Here is a 23,927-nt window from a genome sequence, read left to right on the forward strand (position 1 = left end):
GCTGTGCTGGAGTAGATGTGTCACAGAGCAGGGTATGATATCACATCTCTGGGGGAAGTAGTAACCCCGTATACATGGGATCAGAGGGTCCCTGCAGCAGAGCTGTATGTACAATGCATGTGAGGCCAAGCTGTGTGTCACAACTGTTGTCGGGTGTCCTTGGACCAGGGGCTCTTTCCCTGTGGCTATGTGGAGTGGGCATGGCTTGATACATACACTCAGCTTTATATAGATAGTAGATTCAAAATAGTAGTAATGAAGTCCATATTTCATATATTCTATAATTGCATACATCTTAGTGCTTGCTGCTGAATTCTTTTGCTTGCATATTGTGCAGTCATAGCAGCTTGCAGGTACCTGTTCACATGTGTTTTAGTCTCTTCTGAGTTGCTGGTCAGTTTAATATAAAAGTATATATACACGTACACACTGGCACCCACCACCATATTTTTTCCCCAACCATTTTACCAAATGCAGTTATACTGAGCAGTCCTTGTCTAAATGAAACTATAATATCATACAGGTAGCAGAATATGGTAATGTTTTAATGGCATTTTTAGGAAACAGTTGAAAGGAGGCTGCACTGACAATCCTTAGCGTTAACTCCACTTTCTCTAGTAAAGGTCTTTTAATAGGTTCAGTTTAGGAGATATGGGGAGTAATGTTCGCGACCTTATCTTCTCAAATTCAGGAATTTAAGATGTTCACGCCTGTCATGCCCGCTCAACTGTTCACATGTATAAAGGTCTGTAGTCTGGAGCCCATTTACAAAATTAAATAACTTTAACAAATACAAAGAAGTCTAAAGAGCACCCACTTTCCTCAGATGTAGCCATGGTTAAAGGGAACCTGTCACGTTGTACATGCAGTCCAATCTGTAGACAGCATGGTATAGAGGCGAGTGAGCAGAATGCTATAAGGGATTGTTGGAAAAGATTCAGCATAACTTGTGTTTTACTGATTGAAATCTGTGTTTGTATACAGGAGTCCAGTGGGCGGTCCTACTGACATGCAGTCCTACAGTGATGACAATTAATTGCGGAGTAAGACCGCCCACTGGACTCATGCATAGAAACCAAGGATTTGAATGAATAGAATGCAAGATATACTGACTCATTAACCACAAAATTGCATATCAATCTGATCAGCTCCTCCTGCTCTATAACATCCTGACTGCAGACCAGACACCATAATGAACAGGACAGATTCCCTTTAAGAAGCGATCATAATAAAGTCCTTTATCACCGCCACATAAAACAAAGTACTATTATTAAGAGGATGGCACAGAAGTTATAGAATATGCAGGTTGTATTAAAAATGGAGATAAGCCTATCCAACTATAGTTAACATTTAACAAAGCTATTGAGATTTTCCAGGAAGCGGATATATTCTTGATGTTCCAAACCGGTGCTGAGCTCTATCAGCTCATCAGCAAAAGTATTGTCTATCCCACGATCAGACAAGAAATCCATCAGATGATCATACAAAGCCTGGAAAGAAATAGAAAAAAAGGCCATTAACAATGTTCATTTTCGGCAAAACAACAAATGTATAGTTATTTTATTATTATTATCTCCTTCACCAGCAGACATTTTTATCAATACCATTTTGGGGTAGATACAATCTTTTGATTGCCTGTTATTGCAATGTTGCAGCGGCCCAAAAAAACTTTTCTGGAGCTTTTTTTGTTTTTTCTCATTACACTGTTTATCGATCGGATTATTTTTATATTTTGATAGATCGGGCATTTCTGAAAGCGGAGATACCAAATATTTGTATTTTGAATTTTTTGGGCATTGTTTTATTTTGAATTGTGCAAGGGGGGGGTGCAATTTGAACTTCCATGTTTTTTTAAAACTATTTTTGTTTTGAATGGTGCGGGGGGGGGGGGGGTGCAATTTGAAATTCTATATTTTTAAAAACTATTTTTGTTCTTTTTACTTGAAGCTGCAATACTCTGATTGCCTGTGCTATACATAGCAGAGCTTCGGCCAATGTAAACAGCTGTGGATGGATCACGATTCCACCTGCGGATGTTAGGGGCAGCTGTCGTGCCACGCGGGCTCCGGCGTCCTATCACGTAGCGGGGTAAAGTGGGAGTCACAGTAGGCAGGGTCGTTGCTTCAGGAGACCGGCGGGCAAGAGATATACACATATCAAGGGTAGGGAGAAGGCTCAGCAACTGAACGAAAACCATACATGAAGGGTGGCAGCTGTGTTATACAGCCAACACATGGAAGTGCTGGCCCTGACTGCAGCAGTTCTATTAAACTTATCACTAACAAGGGATGTTTCTAAAAGAAACAAAAAAGGTGGCATACTGACCACAGAAACCCCCTTTTTACTTCAGACATACCACCCCAAATAGAAGACATGTTGAAACAAAAAGCCCCCAGTAATTTAATCAATCAGTGACCTCAATGGTCAAAGGGTCAAGTGACTGCTGTTTTGGACGTCATCATTTCCAGCCAGAGAAAACTGTGGGAGGGTGGACCCAGGTGCATTTATCCCATTTCTGCAATTTTTAACCTTCAGTAAGCTTTGCATACAGAATGTGCTGAAATTGAACTATTTAGACTTTCATATAGGGCACTTGGCCCCAATAAAAAGATTGCCTTTGTTCACATTAGTAAATGTTGTATAGAAAACGTTTTTTTGGGTTTTTTTTTTGTACATATGTAAAGGAGAGGTCTTTGGTGCCCCTTTGGCATGGTCAAGTGCTTGGTGCAGTTCCGCCCCCCCTCAATTACCATCTTCTGCCCCTCCCCTTTGAATAACAGAGTGCATTGTTTTAGACTAGACCTAAATCCCCAACCCTATACATACGGACATGCGTGAGCAGAGCGTATGCAGTGTGTGCAGGGGCATACTTCTCGTCCCCCTCTCCTGTGTTTAGAAACAGCTGCTGCCCACAGGAGAGGGAGGCGAGAAGGTGCAGACACACCGACACTGATCAGACGCCAAAAATCATAAGGGGAAAAGAAGAGGATGTAAAGTCAAGACTTGGAAAAGTGCACAGAGCACTCAGGTGCACCAAAGACCCCTCATTTCCATATGTAATAAAACTTATTGTATAAAAGAAATTTACTAAAATCTACAGTGCTGGTATTATTTTTATAGGGACCAAGTCTTCTAAATGAAGGTCTAAATAGTTTAACCACTTGCCTATATTGGACGTACTATTCCGTCCATGTGACCAGGGACCCAAGTCCCATGGATGGAATAGTACGTCATTGCCCTTTAATGCAACATCGGATTGGCGCGATCGTTGATCTAATTGATTGCGCCAAACGTAGGGCAGGTACCGGCCCGGTGGTGTATTAGCACCGATCCTAGGCCAAAGCCTGGTACAGGGCCTGCAGGAGCTGGCTAGCACGATCGATATTGTCGATCGCGCCAACCACAGGGCACAGCTGCGGTCATGCTGTGACCGCTCTGTGCCCTGCCTAGGAATCGGAGCTGTGAGCTCTGATCCTAGGCAGTTGCCATGGTCACCAGGGCCTGCAGGGATTGGTGGGATCGATGTAATCATTCGATCCCACCAATGACAGGTCACAGCACCAGTGTGACCGCTCTGTGACCTGTCACTGACCTGCAGGTGACCTGTATGACTTCCCCATCTCCCTTTTTACCCTCCATCCTCCTTTGCGCCGCCTCCGTGTGCACATTTAGCAGCCGCCGAGTTTTGATAAGTGACGCAATTCACTTGTCAAAGCTCGTGCCGGCTGTTTTCCATTTTTCTTTTTCACCCCCCCACCCTTTGCGCCACCCCTGCGTGCACATCCAGCAGCCGCTATATTTTGATAAGTGACGCCGTTCACTTATCAGATCTAGGGCCTGCTGTTTCAGACTTAGTCTTTCACAGGTATTTTTTCTCCCCATTTGCTTTTTTTTTTTTTTCCTTTTAGCTTTTTCCTTTTCAAAATAGTTTGCACCAATCACTAGCCCCCCCACACATACACAGTTATAAATAAGTACACCCAAGCACCATGCTCACACAAAAAAAAAGTCCCGCTCATCACGTTCGTCCCAACAGCGCTATTCAATGGCATATTCTTTCCTTGCCTTCGACACTGATAGCAAGGGAGAGGATCCCACATTTCTTTATTTTTCTGATTCTTCAACCTCTTACTCCTACATCTTCCTCCTCGGGTCCTGCGGAACCGCCATGCAGACGCCCCAGGACAGAAGATGAGGCAGCGCCCACCATGCCCGCAGCCGATTCAGCAGACCCTGTGTGGACCTCGCCCCCCGAAAATTACGAGCCACTGATTCCGGATTTTGTGGCAGAATCAGGAATCAAGTTTGACACCACCGGCCTCACAGAAATTGACTTTTTCAAAGTCTTTTTCTCTGAGGATTTTGTTAACCTCATGGTGGAGAAAACTAATTTGTACGCTTGTCAATTTTTGGAAGAAAACCTGCGTTCATCATATTCTAACTGGTCTCCTGTAGACGCAGATTTGGGGGCTGTTACTCCATATGGGGATCCTGAAGCAGCCCGAATTTCGGCTATAGTGGAGTGTTGATATTTTATACAACACTCCAGTGTTCCGAGTGGTCATGGTCCGGACGCGTTTTCAGGCCATCCACAAATCCCTGCATTATAATGATAATCCACAGTGTCCCGCACGAGATGACCCCAACTTTGACCGTCTGTTCAAAGTTCGGCCGGTCATCGAACACTTCAACAAAAAGTTTGCTGAAGTGTATGTGCTCCAAAGGGACATCTGCGTGGATGAGTCCTTAATCCATTTTAAGGGCAGGCTCGGATTTCGTCAATACCTGCCCAGTAAGGGGGCCAGGTACGGAATCAAACTCTATAAGCTGTGTGAGAGTACCTCAGGGTACACCCACAGGCTTAGAGTGTACGAAGGAAAGGACACCAGGATTGAACCCCCCCCCATTGTCGTCCTGTCCTGGGAGTGGTAAAATTGTGCGGGATTTGGTGCACCCACTGCTGGACAAAGGTTATTACCTCTACACTGAACTTTTATACCAGCGTCCCACTCTACAAATCCCTCTCTGCGCGAGGTACTGCAGCTTGCGATAGTGTCCGCAAAAATCAGAGGCCTCCTGAAGACGCTACTTGGGCAGATTCTCCGAAAAGGTGAAAGCAGGGCCCAATGTAGCGACCACCTGCTGGTGGTCAAGTACAAGAGGGATGTCCTTCTCTTGACCACCATACACGGTGACAGCAGCTCCCTCAGCACTGTACGGGGTACCTCTACACAGGTCAGCAAACCTGACTGTACTTGGGTACAATAAAAACGGGGGGGGGGGGGGGGGGGGGGGGCGTAGATCTCTCCGATCAACTCCTCCAACCGTACAATGCTTTGAGGAAGGCCAAGGTGTGGTATAAAAAGCTGGCTGTGCACATCGTCCAAATGGCAATGCTCAACGCATTCCTGCTGTCACGATGTGCAAGCCACACCAATAAATTGTATCTTCAGTTCCAGGAGGTAGTGGTTAAGGCCCTGATGTTTGTCACTCTGGAAGGAGTGAGGCCCAGTACTTCCGGAACTGAAGGTGCTCGTATCGTACCAGGTCAGCATTTCCCGGTGGAGGTCCCGCAAACTACAAAAAGAGGTAAAAATCGCAAAAAAGGTGCCGAGTGTGTTACAAAAAGGGAATACGCAAGGACACCATTTATCAATGCAACACCTGCTCTGAAAAACCAGGCCTGTGTATGAAGGATTGCTTCAAGTTGTACCACACCTCAAAGCACTACTAAATTACTTTACTGGAAACATTACATTAGTTGGGGCATATCTAGACAAGTTCCTTGGGGGTCTAGTTTCCAAAGTAAGGTCACATGTGTTTTTTTTTGTTTTTTTTTTTTACTGTTTAGGCACATCAGGGGCTCTGCAAATGGAAAATGACGCCCGCAGACCATTCCATCTAAGTCTGCATTCCAAAACGTCACTCCCTTCCAAGTCCCGACGTGTGCCTAAACAGTTTTTTCCCCACATCTGGGGTACCAGTGTACTCAGGACAAATTGGACAATTTCTCCTGTTACCCTTGGAAAAATAGTGGCAGCAGCATACACCCCCATGGTTTCTGTGTCCCCCAATGAAGCGATAGAGAAAGAGGATTTATTATTTTCACGCCCAGGCAGTATAAACTTTAGTGAAACACTTGGGGGTTCAAAGTTCTCACCACACATCTAGATAAGTTCCTTATGGGGGCTAGTTTCCAAAATGGGGTCACTTGTGGGGGGTTTCCACTGTTTAGGCACATTGTGGGCTCGTCAAACGCAACATGGCGTCCGATCTCAATTCCAGACAATTTTAGGTTGAATTAGTCAAACCGCGCTGCTTCCCTTCCGAGCCCTGCCGTGTGCCCAAACAGTGCCCCCCCCCCCCACATATAGGGCATCAGAGTACTCGGGACAAATTGGACAACAACTTTTGGGGTCCAATTTCTCCTGTTACTCTTGGGAAAATAAAACATTGGGGACTAAATGATCATTTTTGTGACTAAAAAGTTAAATGTTAATTTTTTTCCTTCCACGTTGCTTCTGCTCCTGTGAAGCACCTGAAGAGTTAATAAGTTTCTTGAATGTAGTTTTGAGTAGCTTGAGGGGTGCAGTTTTTAGAATAGTGTCACTTTTCGGTATTTTCTGTCATATAGACCCCTCAAAGGGACTTCAAATGTGAGGTGGTCCCTAAAAAAAAAAAAATGGTTTTGTAAATTTTGTTGTAAAAAGGAGAAATTGCTGGGCAACTTTTAACCCTTATAACTTCCTAACCAAAAAAAAGAAAAAATTTGTTTCCAAAATTGTGCTGAGGTAAAGTAGACATGTGGAAAATGTTATTTAGTAACTATTTTGTGTGACATATTTCTCCTTTTAAGGGCATAAAAATTCAAAGTTTGAAAATTGCAAAATTTGCGCCTTATTTCTGTTTTTTTCATAAATAAAACGCAAGTTATAGCGAATAAATTTTACCACTAAAGTGAAGTACAATATGTCACGAGAAAACAATCTCAGAATTGCCTAGATCCGTTGAAGCGTTCCAGAGTTATTACCTCATAAAGGGACAGTGGTCAGAATTGTAAAAATTGGCCCGATCATTAATGTGCAAACCACCCTTGGGGGTAAAGGGGTTAATTTCACTTTTGGAGTGGAGGACTCCCATAAAGGGGTATTTCTGCGTACACAAATTATCACCTTTCCATTGGATAGGTGATAACTATATATTGGGGTGGGTCCCACCACTGGGGCATCCATAATTTGCGAGAATAAGGAATATTTCTCACTCTCCCCTGGCCTCAAGGGAGTGTTCAGGAGCAGTCACATGGTGAGGCGAGTTACTTCGTTGTTGTGGAGCTCTATTGTATTCTATGAATCTGGTGTCAATAAGGAACAGGTGCTCAATCATCAGCAGCACATTAAATGGTAATTTAACAGAAAATAGACAGTTGTGTCACAGAGTGACTATGCAACGGTGGTACTGTAGTTTCTAAAGGAATAAATGTAATAATTGATTATTTTGTATGAAGTGCAAATAACGTAAAATGGGACACTCTTGCACAGTCTTTTGTGATGCAAGTTATATATAAAAAAATATGATTCCTTTAAAATAATGTGGTACCAACCCAATCTAGAGAATCCGTGGTCAGTGTATAGCTGTTCTCTTTCCAGTCTGTATCTCCAGTGGGCTGGAAACTAACTTCTCGGATAGTGAAGATGTCACTTTCTTCCTCTTCCTCGCCATGTCCAACCTTCATTAAGGCATGTCAAGTAAAGACATAACGTAAACTTAAAGTGACAGAGAAAAATTTGCCCCAACAATACATTAACAGGCGAATTAATCTTACAAATATTCCAAAATCAGTGAACCTCAAGAAGTAGGTTTCAGTTTCTCCTGTGATCTCATTACATCTCAAGTTTGACAAAATAAACTATAACAGCCTGAGCATATTTCATGACCATATCCGCTTCATTAGCATTTTAATTCATTGTCTATTAATGCTATACAGCTGCAGGCGGATAGTTTCTCCACTGTGCAATAATAAACAGAGGTTGTGAATCAGTGCAAGCTGATACTCTGGCCTCACAGATCCCCGTCAAGAAGGATTTAATAGGAAGAAACACAGCACTACCTCATCCGCAGGATAGTGACAGTCCAGCACCAGGGTCTGGTTGCTTTCTAGTTTTGTGACTTCTACAACAAAGTTAGGCGTGGAAACAAGATCAGGCTGTAGAAGAAAAAAAGGGTTACATTAATAAACAGGTTATACAGTTAGGTGCATATATATTTGGACAGAGACAACATTTTTCTAATTTGGGTTCTAGACATTACCACAACGAATTTTAAACAAAACAATTCCGATGCAGTTGAAGTTCAGACTTTCAGCTTTCATTTGAGGGTATCCACATTAAAATTGGATGAAGGGTTTAGGAGTTTCAGCTCCTTAACATGTGCCACCCTGTTATTAAAGGGACCAAAAGTAATTAGACAGATTAAATAATTGTAAATAAAATGTTCATTTCTAGTACTTGGTTGAAAACCCTTTGTTGGCAATTACTGCCTGAAGTCTTTAACTCATGGACATCACCAGACGCTGTGTTTCCTCCTTTTTGATGCTCTGCCAGGCCTTCACTGTGGTGGTATTCAGTTGCTGTTTGTTTGTGGGCCTGTCTGAAGTTTAGTCTTTAACAAGTGAAAATAAAGTAAAAAAAAAAAAAATCCTACTTGCCTCTCCTGCGCGCCCTCGCAGCATCTTGTTCTGGTGCCAGCAGCTACTGGGTGACCAAGTGTCCCTGCACATTAAGGGAATGAATATTCACCTCTCTCCATGCATATGGGAGTGGAGAGAGGTGAATATTCATTACCTTAATGAGCGGTCACCCTTGCTAGACCGGCAGCTGCAGGAGCTGGCAGCTGCAACTGTGCATGCTATAAGAGAAATGAATATTCATTGCCAGTGCAGTGAATATTCATTTCTCTTTAGAAGTCAACACAGGTTTTAGCTGCAGCCGTCCTCTCCTGCGTCCTGTGACCTGCTGCTCCCCCTCCCCGCCATGCTCTAGGACAATGTTCCCCAATTCCAGTCCTCAAGAGCCACCAACAGGTCATGTTTTCAGGATTTCCCTTAAAATTGCACAGGTGAGATCTGACCACCTGCACAGGCAATAATTTCACCACCTGGGCAATACTAAGGAAATTCTTAAAACCTGACCTGTTGGTAGCTCTTGAGGACTGGAGTTAGGAAACACTGTTCTAGGACAATGACTCAAGTATAAGCCGAGGGGGCTTATACGGTATATGGTAATCACTTCTCTTAATTCATTTTTTTTTTGTGTTGGGAAGGACAAAAACCCGCTAATTCTGGAGTTTAGATTTTGTTTCTCATTACGCAATTTACCAAGCAGGTTAATTTATTTTATAATTTGATTGATCGAACTTTTACAGTCCGATACATCGTGTATTTTTTTTTTTTTTTTTAAAATGGGGAAAAGTGGGGTGAATTGAACTTTTATATTTTTTTTTCCACTGTATCTATTAGTACTTTTGCAGGACTTGAAACTGATCATCAGATCACTTGTACTATACACAACAATAATACGGTATTGCAGCACACAGCAAAAATCCTGGCTCTCCTGTGAATGCCAGCTTGTGGCTGGTACTCATAGAAGTACTATCCTGACTGGCATTGGGGGGGGGGGGGGGGGGGTCTTCAGCAGACCTCCAGCTATCATGGCAACCCATCGGTGCCTAGTGGTCACTTTACTAGTGCACATAGAATGAAGGGTCCCCTCACCAGCTGACAGAGATTGAGAGCAGCATTCAACAGGTTAACAACCGCAGGCAGCTCCATGTGCCTGTTAGAGGCAGATACCTACTACTGGCAATTTAATATCAGGCAGGAAAATCTTAAATAAAATAAAGATTACACATGAGTTAGACTTGGATTTTTGGAGTTAGTACACCAGCCTCATTAGGACTAAGATTTATTTATCAATGTATCCAGGTTGCATTGTCAAACCTGGTGAGAGATCTGCTTCAAAATTAATCCACAAATTGTTCAACTGCCCATACATGTGAAGCAAACCCAAGCTGAGGAAGGGAAACTATTTTCAGATTCACACATTTTTGCAACAAAATTTGCAGCATCAGAATTAACCCTTAAATACCTATTCAGCTCACATCTCCAGGGACTTCATTGGCATGTTTAAGACAAATGTGCCCCTGCTACTATTACAGGACAGTCCAAGTCTGCAGCCAGAAGACAAACAATGGTGCTAAAGGCTTTATAGTTACTGCTAAGCAGAGCAAAGGCTCGGAATAGGGTGAAACCCAGGTCTGTGAGCGGCAATTCCCAGGTGTTTGATCTTCATATAAAAACTAGAAAGTATCGCCAGCAGGCCTGCACATTGTACCTCTTCATCGCCTCCCTTCTGTCCTTCTTGTGGTTCCTCATCATAAGACGGTGGAATGCTGTTATTTGTATTGAATGTGACCGTGACCCTTGAAAACAAAAAGGGAATTTCTATTAATGCCTCAAATTAATTACGGTATCCCCCCCACCCCGCCTCCCTAAAAACATAGACCCTATTCATCCTAAAATTTGGTTCTAAATAAGCCCATCACAAGTATTTGTAGGTGGCCAGAACCACAATTCATAGTCACCATTACTGAAGTCACTCCTGGGGCACAATACACTTACTTGTAATGTGTGCTGTAACAGACTAAACCGTACCGGTAGATAACCACTCCGGTTACCCATGACAGTGCCGAGTAGTTGCTCTTTCTTAAGCATTAAAACAATCCAAAGAGTGTTGATGCAAGGACGAAACCAAGATTATTGGACAATAACTGCAAGGAGTTTTGTATGTTCTCCCTGTGTTTGCGTGGGTTTCCACCGGGTTCTCCGGTTTCCTCCCACACTACAAAGATGGGGAATATAGATTGTGAGCCCCAATGGGGACAGTGCCGATAAACCGCTGTGGAATATGATGGTGCTATGTAAGCAATGCCTAATATACAAATAATAGTGAAGACAGTCACAGCTCTGCCCCTAGTGTTAGCATCACTAACAGCACTCTCGCTTCTTGACCTTCACCCAAGGTCAGTCACTCCACACTAAAGTTCAGTTTAGTACAACTGTGGTGGGTCCGAGTGATGAAGCCATATAATACATCCTAAAATTCAGCTTGATCTCTATGAGTGGGACCGTTCACTGAAGCCCCTCATTGTATAATAAGTCCATGTTCAACACTCTGCAGCAAGCACTACTGAATATCATCACTGCTGTGAGATGGTGGCCCTAATACAGACGTTTCACCACTGTCAGGAGAAGTGACTATGCCAAATTATCCAGCTCTTCTGGATGCCACAGCTACCTAGTTATGTTCCAACACTGGTGACTAATAATTAGGAAAATATGGCTACAAGGAAGTCAGGTGACAACCCTATGGCAACTGGACTGGTGGCCAATAGCTTGGAAATTTGGGAAAATTTGGATGTATATACAAAATATATTTTTGCGCAAATGAAGGAACAGCAAAGATAAGTGGCTTCCAACACCCCTCAATGTGAAGGAAACAAAGGATGAGACAAACATGCATTTTAGGGACAGTCCCGTTACCCTCAAACATTTGCTTATCTGTGGTATAACCTGAAAAATATCTGACTCCTTAAACCAATAATATTAATGTACCATGAAAGATTGCAGACGGTCACTCACTTCTCTCCAGAGACTTTTTTGGTCAGTTTAGCTTCTGTGCCGTTCACTTCTAATTCCCAGCCGCCAGACATCTTGGGAAGATTTTTGTGTTTCAGGATTTTCTTCTCTTCTTTGATTTCATCATTCAGAAACTCGGAAAATGCTTTGTCCCCTGCAAGGAAAGTGTACAGTGACCCCATGTGCGAATACCGGTAAGGCTGAGTTCACACGTGGCGTTTTTTTCGCGTTTCCGCGGCGGTTTTAACCGCGCGATTTTGCAGCGAAAACGCGAAAAATAAGCATCCCATGCATTCCTATGGGATTCCGCAATGCTGTGCTAATGCTGCGGTTTTTACCGCGGCGGAATCGCTTTGCGGTAAAAACCGCAGCATGCTCATTAACTTGCGGAATCGCGGCGATCCTGCACCCATAGGAATGCATTGTTCCGCTTACTTCCCGCATGTGGCTGTGCACACCATGCGGAAAGTAAGCAGAATATTTGCGGATGGTACCCACGGTCCGGAGGAGAGGAGGCTGTCCTCCGGGCTTTGGGTACCATATCCCTGTAAAAAATAGAATTTAAAAATAAAAAATATTGTTATTCTCACCCTCCGACTTCCCGCGCAGTCTTCCCGCTTCTCTCCACGCCCTCGTTCCCAGTAGTCCTTTGCGAAAATGCCCGCGATGACGTCCGTTCTCGCGGTCATTCGCGAGACATCGCTATCCCGCGAGAACAGACGTCATCACGGGCATTTTCGCAAAGGATATTACTGGGAACGGATGTGCGGGACGTCGGAGGGTAAGAATAACACCATTTTTTTTTTTTTTTTTACATTCTATCTTTTACTACTGATGCTGCATAGGCGGCCTCAGTAGTAAAAAGTTGGTCACACTCGTCAAACACTATGTTTGACAAGTGTGACCAACCTGTCAATCAGTTCTCCAAGCGATGCTACAGATCGCTTGGAAAACGCTGGCATTTTGCAAGCTAAATACGCTTGCAAAATGGTAGTTTTTCCACGGAAAAATCGCGGGAATTTAAAATGCGATTTTCCCGCGGACTGGAATTCCGGAATTCTCGCGGTAATTTCCGCAAGAGTTCCGGTACGTGTGCACTTAGCCTAACCCCCCTTCCCATACGTCACTTGTTTTATAATGCACAGTATGTATACACGCCTGCGCCCACTGCCACCATCATGTAGACCAATGTTATGTATATACAGTATATAGGAGCAAAGGGTAAGCCCAGGCCCGGATTGGTAATCTGCCGAACCGGGCAGATTCCCAGTGGGCCGGCGGCTCTGAACTAGGAAATGGGCCGCCGGCCCTTTAAAACCTTTGACTAGGCCCTGTGTGCGTGCTCCCTCTCACTGCACGCGCTGACAAGGGCCGCTTCTGCCAGCGTCAGTGCATGAGCGCGCCCCACGTCCGTGACTGTGTGCGTGGCTGCTGCCCTCATCAGTGCTGGCAAGCAGGAGAGCGCGCGCCGCACACAGGACCTTGTCAGAAGTTTGCAAAGGCCGCCGCCACAGCACACACAGGATTCCTGCCTCTCTGTCTGACGCTGGAAAGTACCAGCATCAGAGAACAGTGGAGAGAGCCAGCAGCACGCAAGGTAAAAGGTGCACAGTATCTGTATGTAGTGAGGACATTCATTGTATGTGGGCTGGTGAATTTTTTTTTGTGCCAGGGCTGCTTTTTGGTCCCAGTCCGGCCCTGGGTAAGCCTAATGGTTAAACAAGTGACTGAGAGAAAAATGAATCAGCCACACAGATGTCTGGAATGTCAAATACCTGACTGGCAAGACGGAGAGCTAAACCCTGAGCATATGGAGAGTGGCAATACACGTGGGGCTTTGATCCCCCCCCACATCCTACAGCTGTTCTCGGCACTTTATTTTTCATGCCAAGTACTCTTTGCTCTTGTGGACCCGTATGCTCAGGGTTTTGCTCTCCGTCTTGCCAGTCAGGTATTTGACATTCCAGACATCTGTGTGGCTGATTCATTTTTCACTCGGTCACTTTTTTATCATTAGGCTTACCCTTTGCTCCTATATACTGTATGTACATAACATTGGTCTACATGGTGCTGTGAACAGCCACTTATATGCCTCATATATAGGCTTCCTCATTTATCTATATGGATTCTAGTGCATGGTTATTATATGCAATATAAAAAAAGGTTGTGGAGGTTATTTGCTTGGTGCATTTCTTATATATTTGCTGTATGGGGGATTTTGATGTGGGAGTCATTGCATCATTATTCCATGACTTGACTTGTTCGCACTTTGTATTTTTTAACTGTTTCTAACAGATACTGTGTTGTTCTATGTATGTGTTAGCATTAATAAAATTTGTCATGTTTTCTACATATTGTGGAGTTGCCAGTGTACATAGATATGTTGCCTTCTCTCACCCATTGCTTTTGAACATATCTTTGGTGAACCCCTCTGTTTATCCCAAATAGCATAGTGGTGCCCTCTGTCTAATATTTTCTCACTTCCACCATCCACCCCCCCCCCCCCCCCCAACACCTGCGCCCACTGCCACCGTCCACACCACGCCTGCGGCCACTGCCACCATCCACACCCCCCCACTGCCACCATCCACACCCCCCCACTGCCGCGCCCACTGCCACCATCCACCCCACGCCTGCGCCCACTGCCACCATCCACACACCCACCGCCACCATCCACCCCCCCCACACCTGCGCCCACCGCCACCGTCCACACCCCCCACTGCCACCATCCACCCCACGCCCACTGCCACCATCCACACACCCACCCACGCCCACCCACTGCCACCATCCACACCCCCCCACACCTGCGCCCACTGCCACCATCCACACACCCACCGCCACCATCCACACCCCCCCCACACCTGCGCCCACCGCCACCGTCCACACCCCCCACTGCCACCATCCACCCCACGCCTGCGCCCACTGCCACCATCCACACACACACCCACCAACATCCACCCACTGCCACCATCCACACCCCCCCACACCTGCACCCACTGCCACCATCCACACCCCCCCACACCTGCACCCACTGCCACCATCCAAACCCCCCCACACCTGCACCCACTGCCACCATCCACCCCCACACTGCCACCATCCACCCCCACACGCCTGCGCCCACCGCCACCACCATCCACCCCCCCACGCCTGCGCCCACCGCCACCACCATCCACCCCCCCACGCCTGCGCCCACCGCCACCACCATCCACACCCCCCACGCCTGCGCCCACCGCCACCATCCACACACCCGCCCACTGCCACCATCCACACACCCCCCACGCCTGCGCCCACTGCCACCATCCACCCCCCCACGCCTGCACCCACCATCCACCCCCCCACGCCTGCACCCACCATCCACCCCCCCCACGCCTGCACCCACCATCCACCCCCCCACGCCTGCACCCACCATCCACCCCCCCACGCCTGCACCCACCATCCACCACCACCATCCACACACCCCACGCCTGCACCCACCGCCACCATCCGCACACCCACCCACACCTGCACCCACTGCCACCATCCACACACCTGCCCACTGGCACCATCCACACCCACCCACGCTTGCGCCCACTGCCACCATCCACACACCTGCCCACTGCTATCATCCACTGCCACCATCCACACACCTGCCCACTGCTATCATCCACTGCCACCATCCACACACCTGCCCACTGCTATCATCCACTGCCACCATCCACACACCTGCCCACTGCTATCATCCACTGCCACCATCCACACACCTGCCCACTGCTATCATCCACTGCCACCATCCACACACCTGCCCACTGCTATCATCCACTGCCACCATCCACACACCGCCACCCTTCAGCTATAACCCAGTTGGTGTCCACCAGGAGAAGGACGGGTGATCCCCAGATCCCTGTAGAAATATACTCAGCGCCCTGCATGGACTCACCGTCAGTGTGAAGGCCGCCGCACCCGCACGACACAGCAGGGAAGCCCCGGTACGGGTTCAGGAAGGTTGGCCGGAGAGTACTGCTGGCCCCGCCGTGAAGCCATAACGACCGTGTAAGAGCTCGGGCAGGACCCTGACTGCTGAGCAGTGGCAGCGGCCGAGCGACCACCACTCTGGCGGCGGCTGTGATCAGGGAGCGGGACAGAGAAGAGAACATGACTGCGACCCACGTGTGGAAGCCGAGGACACAGTGACACCCTGACCTTTCACCTCCGCGGAAGGAAGGAAGCCCGCCACCGGAAACGACAAACACACCGCCTAAGCCAATGGTAAAGGCTAAATCCAAGTCGGACCTCTGCTGACGTCATGCCCATGTGACCAGAAGGGGCGGCGCCTCTTTCTCCATAGAGCACGGTTGAGCCTAGACTGTAGGTAGATGCTAGACTGTATGGGCTCCTTCCAGGTGTGATGTCATTTCTGGGGGCGTGTCTGACAGCATAGGCAGGAAGAGAAGACGCCATTGTCTTTGCAGTCTGGGTTGAGCCTAGACTGTATGGGCTCCTTCCAGGTGCTAACTGCAGCCCATACAGCCTAGCCGGCTCACTACTGAAGGTGCTAGACTGTATGGGCTCCATGCAGGTATATATTCTTGAAGATAGCAGACATTATGGGCTGCTGCCTGGCCCTGACTGCAGCCCATACATGACACTAGAATGTATGTGCTCCTTCAAGGTATAAATTATTAAAGCCAGCCGAAAATATGGGCTCCTTCCAGGTCCTAACTGCAGCCCATACAGTCTAGCCGGCTCACTGGTGAAGATGCTAGACTGTATGGGCTCCTTCCAGGTATATTTTCTTGAAGATAGCAGACAGGAGCATGTACAGCCTATATCTATAATAATATATACCTGACAAGAGCCCGTACAGTCTATATCTACAATAATATATACCTGACAGGAGCCCGTACAGTCTATATCTACAATAATATATACCTGACAGGAGCCCATACAGTCTGTATCTACAATAATATATACCTGACAGGAGCCCGTACAGGCTGTATCTACAATAATATATACCTGACAGGAGCCCGTACAGGCTGTATCTACAATAATATATACCTGACAGGAGCCCATACAGTCTATATCTACAATAATATATACCTGACAGGAGCCCGTACAGGCTGTATCTACAATAATATATACCTGACAGGAGCCCATACAGTCTATATCTACAGTAATATATACCTGACAGGAGCCCATACAGTCTATATCTACAATAATATATACCTGACAGGAGCCCATACAGTCTATATCTACAATAATATATACCTGACAGGAGCCCGTACAGGCTGTATCTACAATAATATATACCTGACAGGAGCCCATACAGTCTGTATCTACAATAATATATACCTGACAGGAGCCCGTACAGGCTGTATCTACAATAATATATACCTGACAGGAGCCCATACAGTCTATATCTACAATAATATATACCTGACAGGAGCCCGTACAGGCTGTATCTACAATAATATATACCTGACAGGAGCCCATACAGTCTATATCTACAATAATATATACCTGACAGGAGCCCATACAGTCTATATCTACAGTAATATATACCTGACAGGAGCCCATACAGTCTATATCTACAATAATATATACCTGACAGGAGCCCATACAGTCTGTATCTACAATAATATATACCTGACAGGAGCCCGTACAGGCTGTATCTACAATAATATATACCTGACAGGAGCCCATACAGTCTGTATCTACAATAATATATACCTGACAGGAGCCATACAGTCTATATCTACAGTAATATATACCTGACAGGAGCCCATACAGTCTATATCTACAATAATATATACCTGACAGGAGCCCATACAGTCTGTATCTACAATAATATATACCTGACAGGAGCCCGTACAGTCTATATCTACAATAATATATACCTGACAGGAGCCCGTACAGTCTATACTGTATCTACAATAATATATACCTGACAGGAGCCCGTACAGTCTATATCTACAATAATATATACCTGACAGGAGCCCATACAGTCTGTATCTACAATAATATATACCCAAACCCAACCTGACCAGAAAACCAATCACAACAACCTGACAAAAGCCGGAATCAGGAAGATGGTAGACGAAGGCCAGGAGAGGTACGTAAGTGACTGGAAGAACGACATCATCAGCTCACAGAAACTGACCATGTACCGGAGTCTACAGAGAGACTACAGACTGGCCCCATACCTGGAGAAACTCCCGGACCCCAAAGACCGCAAGATCCTGAGCCGGTATAGACTCGGTGCCCACAGTCTGGCCATCGAATCCGGCCGACACAGGCAGAGCTACAAGCCCACGGAGGAAAGACTGTGCCAACACTGTGACCAGGAGGCCCTGGAGGATGAGACCCACTTCCTGCTACACTGCTCCAAGTACTCAGCAGTGAGGGACACTCACTTCAGGAGACTCTCACATCTCTTCCCGGATTTCACCACCATGAAGGAGGAAGAGAAAACATATCCTGCTGGGGGAAGAAGAGAGAGCAGTGGAGATAGCAGCGCAATATGTGAGCGAATGCCATAGACTGCGAGAAAGAGAATTATGATATGCCATGGACTTCTATGGCACCCACCCTGGATATGCCCCAATCCCCCATCCACCTTCCCTATGCCATGGACTTCTATAGCCTCATCCTGGATCTGCCCCCATGCACCCATCCACCTTCCCTATGCCATGGACTTTTATAGCCCCATCCTGGATCTGCCCCATCCACCTCTCCTACAGCCCCTACCCAACATCCCTACAGTCCCTATCCCAATTCCCTTCTGTACACCTGCTTTGGCAAAACTAATGTGTATTTAGTCCTGCCAATAAAGCTTCTTTGAATCTACCTGACAGGAGCCCATACAGTCTATATCTACAATAATATATACCTGACAGGAGCCCATACAGTCTATATCTACAATAATATATACCTGACAGGAGCCCGTACTGTCTATATCTACAGTAATATATACCTGACAGGAGCCCGTACAGTCTATATCTACAATAATATATACCTGACAGGAGCCCATAAAGTCTGTATCTACAATAATATATACCTGACAGGAGCCCATACAGTCTATATCTACAATAATATATACCTGACAGGAGCCCATACAGTCTATATCTATAATAATATATACCTGACAGGAGCCCGTACAGTCTATATCTACAATAATATATACCTGACAGGAGCCCATAAAGTCTGTATCTACAATAATATATACCTGACAGGAGCCCATACAGTCTATATCTACAATAATATATACCTGACAGGAGCCCATACAGTCTATATCTATAATAATATATACCTGACAGGAGCCCGTACAGTCTATATCTACAATAATATATACCTGACAGGAGCCCGTACAGTCTATATCTACAATAATATATACCTGACTGGAGCCCATACAGTCTGTATCTAATATATACCTGACAGGAGCCCATACAGTCTATATCTACAATAATATATACCTAACAGGAGCCCATACAGTCTGTATCTAATATATACCTGACAGGAGCCCGTACAGTCTATATCTACAATAATATATACCTGACTGGAGCCCATACAGTCTGTATCTAATATATACCTGACAGGAGCCCATACAGTCTACACTCACTGGCCACTTTATTAGGTACACCTGTCCAACTGTGTGTTAAGACTTAATTTCTAATCAGCCAATCACATGGCGGCAACTCAGTGCATTTAGGCATGTAGACATGGTGAAGACAATCTCCTGCAGTTCAAACCGAGCATCAGTATGGGGAAGAAAGGTGATTTGAGTGCCTTTGAACGTGGCATGATTGTTGGTGCCAGAAGGGCTGGTCTGAGAATTTCAGAAACTGCTGATCTACTGGGATTTTCACGCACAACCATCTCTAGGGTTTACAGAGAATGGTCCGAAAAAGAAAAAAAATCCAGTGAGCGGCAGTTCTGTGGCCGGAAATGCCATGTTGATGCCAGAGGTCAGAGGAGAATGGGCAGACTGGTTCGAGCTGATAGAAAGGCAACAGTGACTCAAATTGCCACCCGTTACAACCAAGGTAGGCAGAAGAGCATCTCTGAATGCACAGTGCGTCGAACTTTGAGGCAGATGGGCTACAGCAGCAGAAGACCACACTGGGTACCACTCCTCTCAGCTAAGAACAGGAAACTGAGGCTACAATTTGCACAAGCTCATCGAAATTGGACAGTAGAAGATTGGAAAAACGTTGCCTGGTCTGATGAGTCTCGATTTCTGCTGCGACATTCGGATGGTAGGGTCAGAATTTGGCGTAAACAACATGAAAGCATGGATCCATCCTGCCTTGTATCAACGGTTCAGGCTGGTGGTGGTGGTGTCATGGTGTGGGGAATTTTTTCTGGGCACTCTTTGGGCCCCTTGGTACCAATTGAGCATCGTTGCAACGCCACAGCCTACCTGAGTATTGTTGCTGACCATGTCCATCCCTTTATGACCACAATGTACCCAACATCTGATGGCTACTTTCAGCAGGATAATGCGCCATGTCATAAAGCTCGAATCATCTCAGATTGGTTTCTTGAACATGACAATGAGTTTACTGTACTCAAATGGCCTCCTCAGTCACCAGATCTCAATCCAATAGAGCATCTTTGGGATGTGGTGGAACGGGAGATTCGCATCAGGGATGTGCAGCCGACAAATCTGCGCCAACTGTGTGATGCCATCATGTCAATATGGTCCAAAATCTCTGAGGAATGCTTCCAGCACCTTGTTGAATCTCTGCCACGAAGAATTGAGGCAGTTCTGAAGGCAAAAGGGGGTCCAACCCCTTACTAGCATGGTGTACCTAATAAAGTGGCCAGTGAGTGTATATCTACAATAATATATACCTGACAGGAGCCCGTACAGTCTATATCTACAATAATATATACCTGACAGGAGCCCATACAGTCTATATCTACAATAATATATACCTGACAGGAGCCCATACAGTCTATATCTACAATAATATATACCTGACAGGAGCCCGTACAGTCTATATCTACAATAATATATACCTGACAGGAGCCCGTACAGTCTATATCTACAATAATATATACCTGACTGGAGCCCATACAGTCTGTATCTAATATATACCTGACAGGAGCCCATACAGTCTATATCTACAATAATATATACCTAACAGGAGCCCATACAGTCTGTATCTAATATATACCTGACAGGAGCCCGTACAGTCTATATCTACAATAATATATACCTGACTGGAGCCCATACAGTCTGTATCTAATATATACCTGACAGGAGCCCATACAGTCTATATCTACAATAATATATACCTGACAGGAGCCCGTACAGTCTATATCTACAATAATATATACCTGACTGGAGCCCATACAGTCTGTATCTAATATATACCTGACAGGAGCCCACACAGTCTAGCATCTTCAGTAGTGAGCCGGCTAGACTGTATGGGCTGCAGTTAGGACCTGGAAGGAGCCCATACAGTATATTCGGCTGGCTTTAATAATTTATACCTTGAAGGAGCACATACATTCTAGTGTCATGTATGGGCTGCAGTCAGATATATATTACTGTAGATACAGACTGTATGGGCTCCTGTCAGGTATATATTATTGTAGATACAGACTGTACGGGCTCCTGTCAGGTATATATTACTGTAGATATACTGTATGGGCTCCTGTTAGGTATATATTATTGTAGATACAGACTGTATGTGCTCCTGTCAGGTATATATTAGATACAGACTGTATGGGCTCCTGTCAGGTATATATTATTGTAGATATAGACTGTATGGGCTCCTGTCAGGTATATATTATTGTAGATATAGCATGTATGGGCTCCTGTCAGGTATATATTATTGTAGATATAGATTGTGTGGGCTCCTGTCAGGTATATATTAGATACAGACTGTATGGGCTCCTGACAGGTATATATTATTGTAGATATAGACTGTACGGGCTCCTGTCAGGTATATATTATTGTAGATACAGACTGTACGGGCTCCTGTCAGGTATATATTATTGTAGATATAGACTGTACGGGCTCCTGTCAGGTATATATTAGATACAGACTGTACGGGCTCCTGTCAGGTATATATTATTGTAGATATAGCATGTATGGGCTCCTGTCAGGTATATATTATTGTAGATATAGACTGTGTGGGCTCCTGTCAGGTATATATTAGATACAGACTGTATGGGCTCCAGTCAGGTATATATTATTGTAGATATAGACTGTACGGGCTCCTGTCAGGTATATATTATTGTAGATATAGACTGTACGGGCTCCTGTCAGGTATATATTATTGTAGATATAGACTGTATGGGCTCCTGTCAGGTATATACAGTATTATTGTAGATATTGACTGTATGGGCTCCTGTCAGGTATATATTATTGTAGATATAGACTGTATGGGCTCCTGTCAGTTATATGTTATTGTAGATACAGACTGTATGGGCTCCTGTCAGGTATATATTATTGTAGATATAGACTGTATGGGCTCCTGTCAGGTATATATTATTGTAGCTATAGACTGTACGGGCTCCTGTCAGGTATATATTATTGTAGATATAGACTGTACGGGCTCCTGTCAGGTATATATTATTGTAGATATGGACTGTATGGCTCCTGTCAGGTATATATTATTGTAGATACAGACTGGGCTCCTGTCAGGTATATATTATTGTAGATACAGACTGTACGGGCTCCTGTCAGGTATATATTATTGTAGATATAGACTGTACGGGCTCCTGTCAGGTATATATTACTGTAGATATAGACTGTACGGGCTCCTGTCAGGTATATATTATTGTAGATATAGACTGTACGGGCTCCTGTCAGGTATATATTATTGTAGATATAGACTGTACGGGCTCCTGTCAGGTATATATTATTGTAGATATGGACTGTATGGCTCCTGTCAGGTATATATTATTGTAGATACAGACTGTATGGGCTCCTGTCAGGTATATATTATTGTAGATACAGACTGTATGGGCTCCTGTCAGGTATATATTATTGTAGATATGGACTGTATGGCTCCTGTCAGGTATATATTATTGTAGATACAGACTGTATGGGCTCCTGTCAGGTATATATTATTGTAGATACAGACTGTACAGGCTCCTGTCAGGTATATATTATTGTAGATATAGGCTGTACGGGCTCCTGTCAGGTATATATTATTGTAGATATAGACTGTACGGGCTCCTGTCAGGTATATATTATTGTAGATACAGACTGTATGGGCTCCTGTCAGGTATATATTATTGTAGATACAGACTGTACGGGCTCCTGTCAGGTATATATTATTGTAGATATAGACTGTACGGGCTCCTGTCAGGTATATATTACTGTAGATATAGACTGTACGGGCTCCTGTCAGGTATATATTATTGTAGATACAGAATGTATGAGCCCCTGTCAGGTATATATTATTGTAGATATAGACTGTATGGGCTCCTGTCAGGTATATATTATTGTAGATACAGACTGTACGGGCTCCTGTCAGGTATATATTATTGTAGATACAGACTGTACGGGCTACTGTCAGGTATATATTATTGTATATACAGACTGTACGGGCTCCTGTCAGGTATATATTATTGTAGATACAGAATGTATGAGCCCCTGTCAGGTATATATTATTGTAGATATAGACTGTATGGGCTCCTGTCAGGTATATATTATTGTAGATACAGACTGTACGGGCTCCTGTCAGGTATATATTATTGTAGATACAGAATGTATGAGCCCCTGTCAGGTATATATTATTGTAGATATAGACTGTATGGGCTCCTGTCAGGTATATATTATTGTAGATACAGACTGTACGGGCTACTGTCAGGTATATATTATTGTAGATACAGACTGTACGGGCTCCTGTCAGGTATATATTATTGTAGATACAGAATGTATGAGCCCCTGTCAGGTATATATTATTGTAGATATAGACTGTATGGGCTCCTGTCAGGTATATATTATTGTAGCTATAGACTGTATGGGCTCCTGTCAGGTATATATTATTGTAGATATAGACTGTACGGGCTCCTGTCAGGTATATATTATTGTAGATATGGACTGTATGGCTCCTGTCAGGTATATATTATTGTAGATACAGACTGGGCTCCTGTCAGGTATATATTATTGTAGATACAGACTGTACGGGCTCCTGTCAAGTATATATTATTGTAGATATAGACTGTACGGGCTCCTGTCAGGTATATATTACTGTAGATATAGACTGTACGGGCTCCTGTCAGGTATATATTATTG

General features: G+C 44.9%; 1 protein-coding gene across 1 annotated transcript; it reads right to left on the minus strand.

Annotated features, from left to right (window-relative positions):
* Positions 1–524: 524 nt before the first annotated feature.
* On the minus strand, positions 525–15,926 carry C1QBP (complement C1q binding protein). Its single transcript, XM_073590569.1, has 6 exons — positions 15,609–15,926; positions 11,696–11,846; positions 10,389–10,476; positions 8,108–8,203; positions 7,601–7,726; positions 525–1,490 (listed from the first exon to the last, which is right to left on the minus strand). Exons 1-6 carry the CDS (start codon positions 15,823–15,825, stop codon positions 1,344–1,346), a joined length of 825 nt encoding a protein of 274 aa, XP_073446670.1. The 5' UTR covers positions 15,826–15,926; the 3' UTR covers positions 525–1,343.
* Positions 15,927–23,927: the final 8,001 nt, after the last annotated feature.

The sequence above is a fragment of the Dendrobates tinctorius genome, unplaced genomic scaffold, assembly GCF_039654945.1.
Source record: "Dendrobates tinctorius isolate UK_male_01 unplaced genomic scaffold, ASM3965494v1 ptg000117l, whole genome shotgun sequence".
In the NCBI taxonomy this organism is placed as follows: Eukaryota; Metazoa; Chordata; class Amphibia; order Anura; family Dendrobatidae; genus Dendrobates; species Dendrobates tinctorius.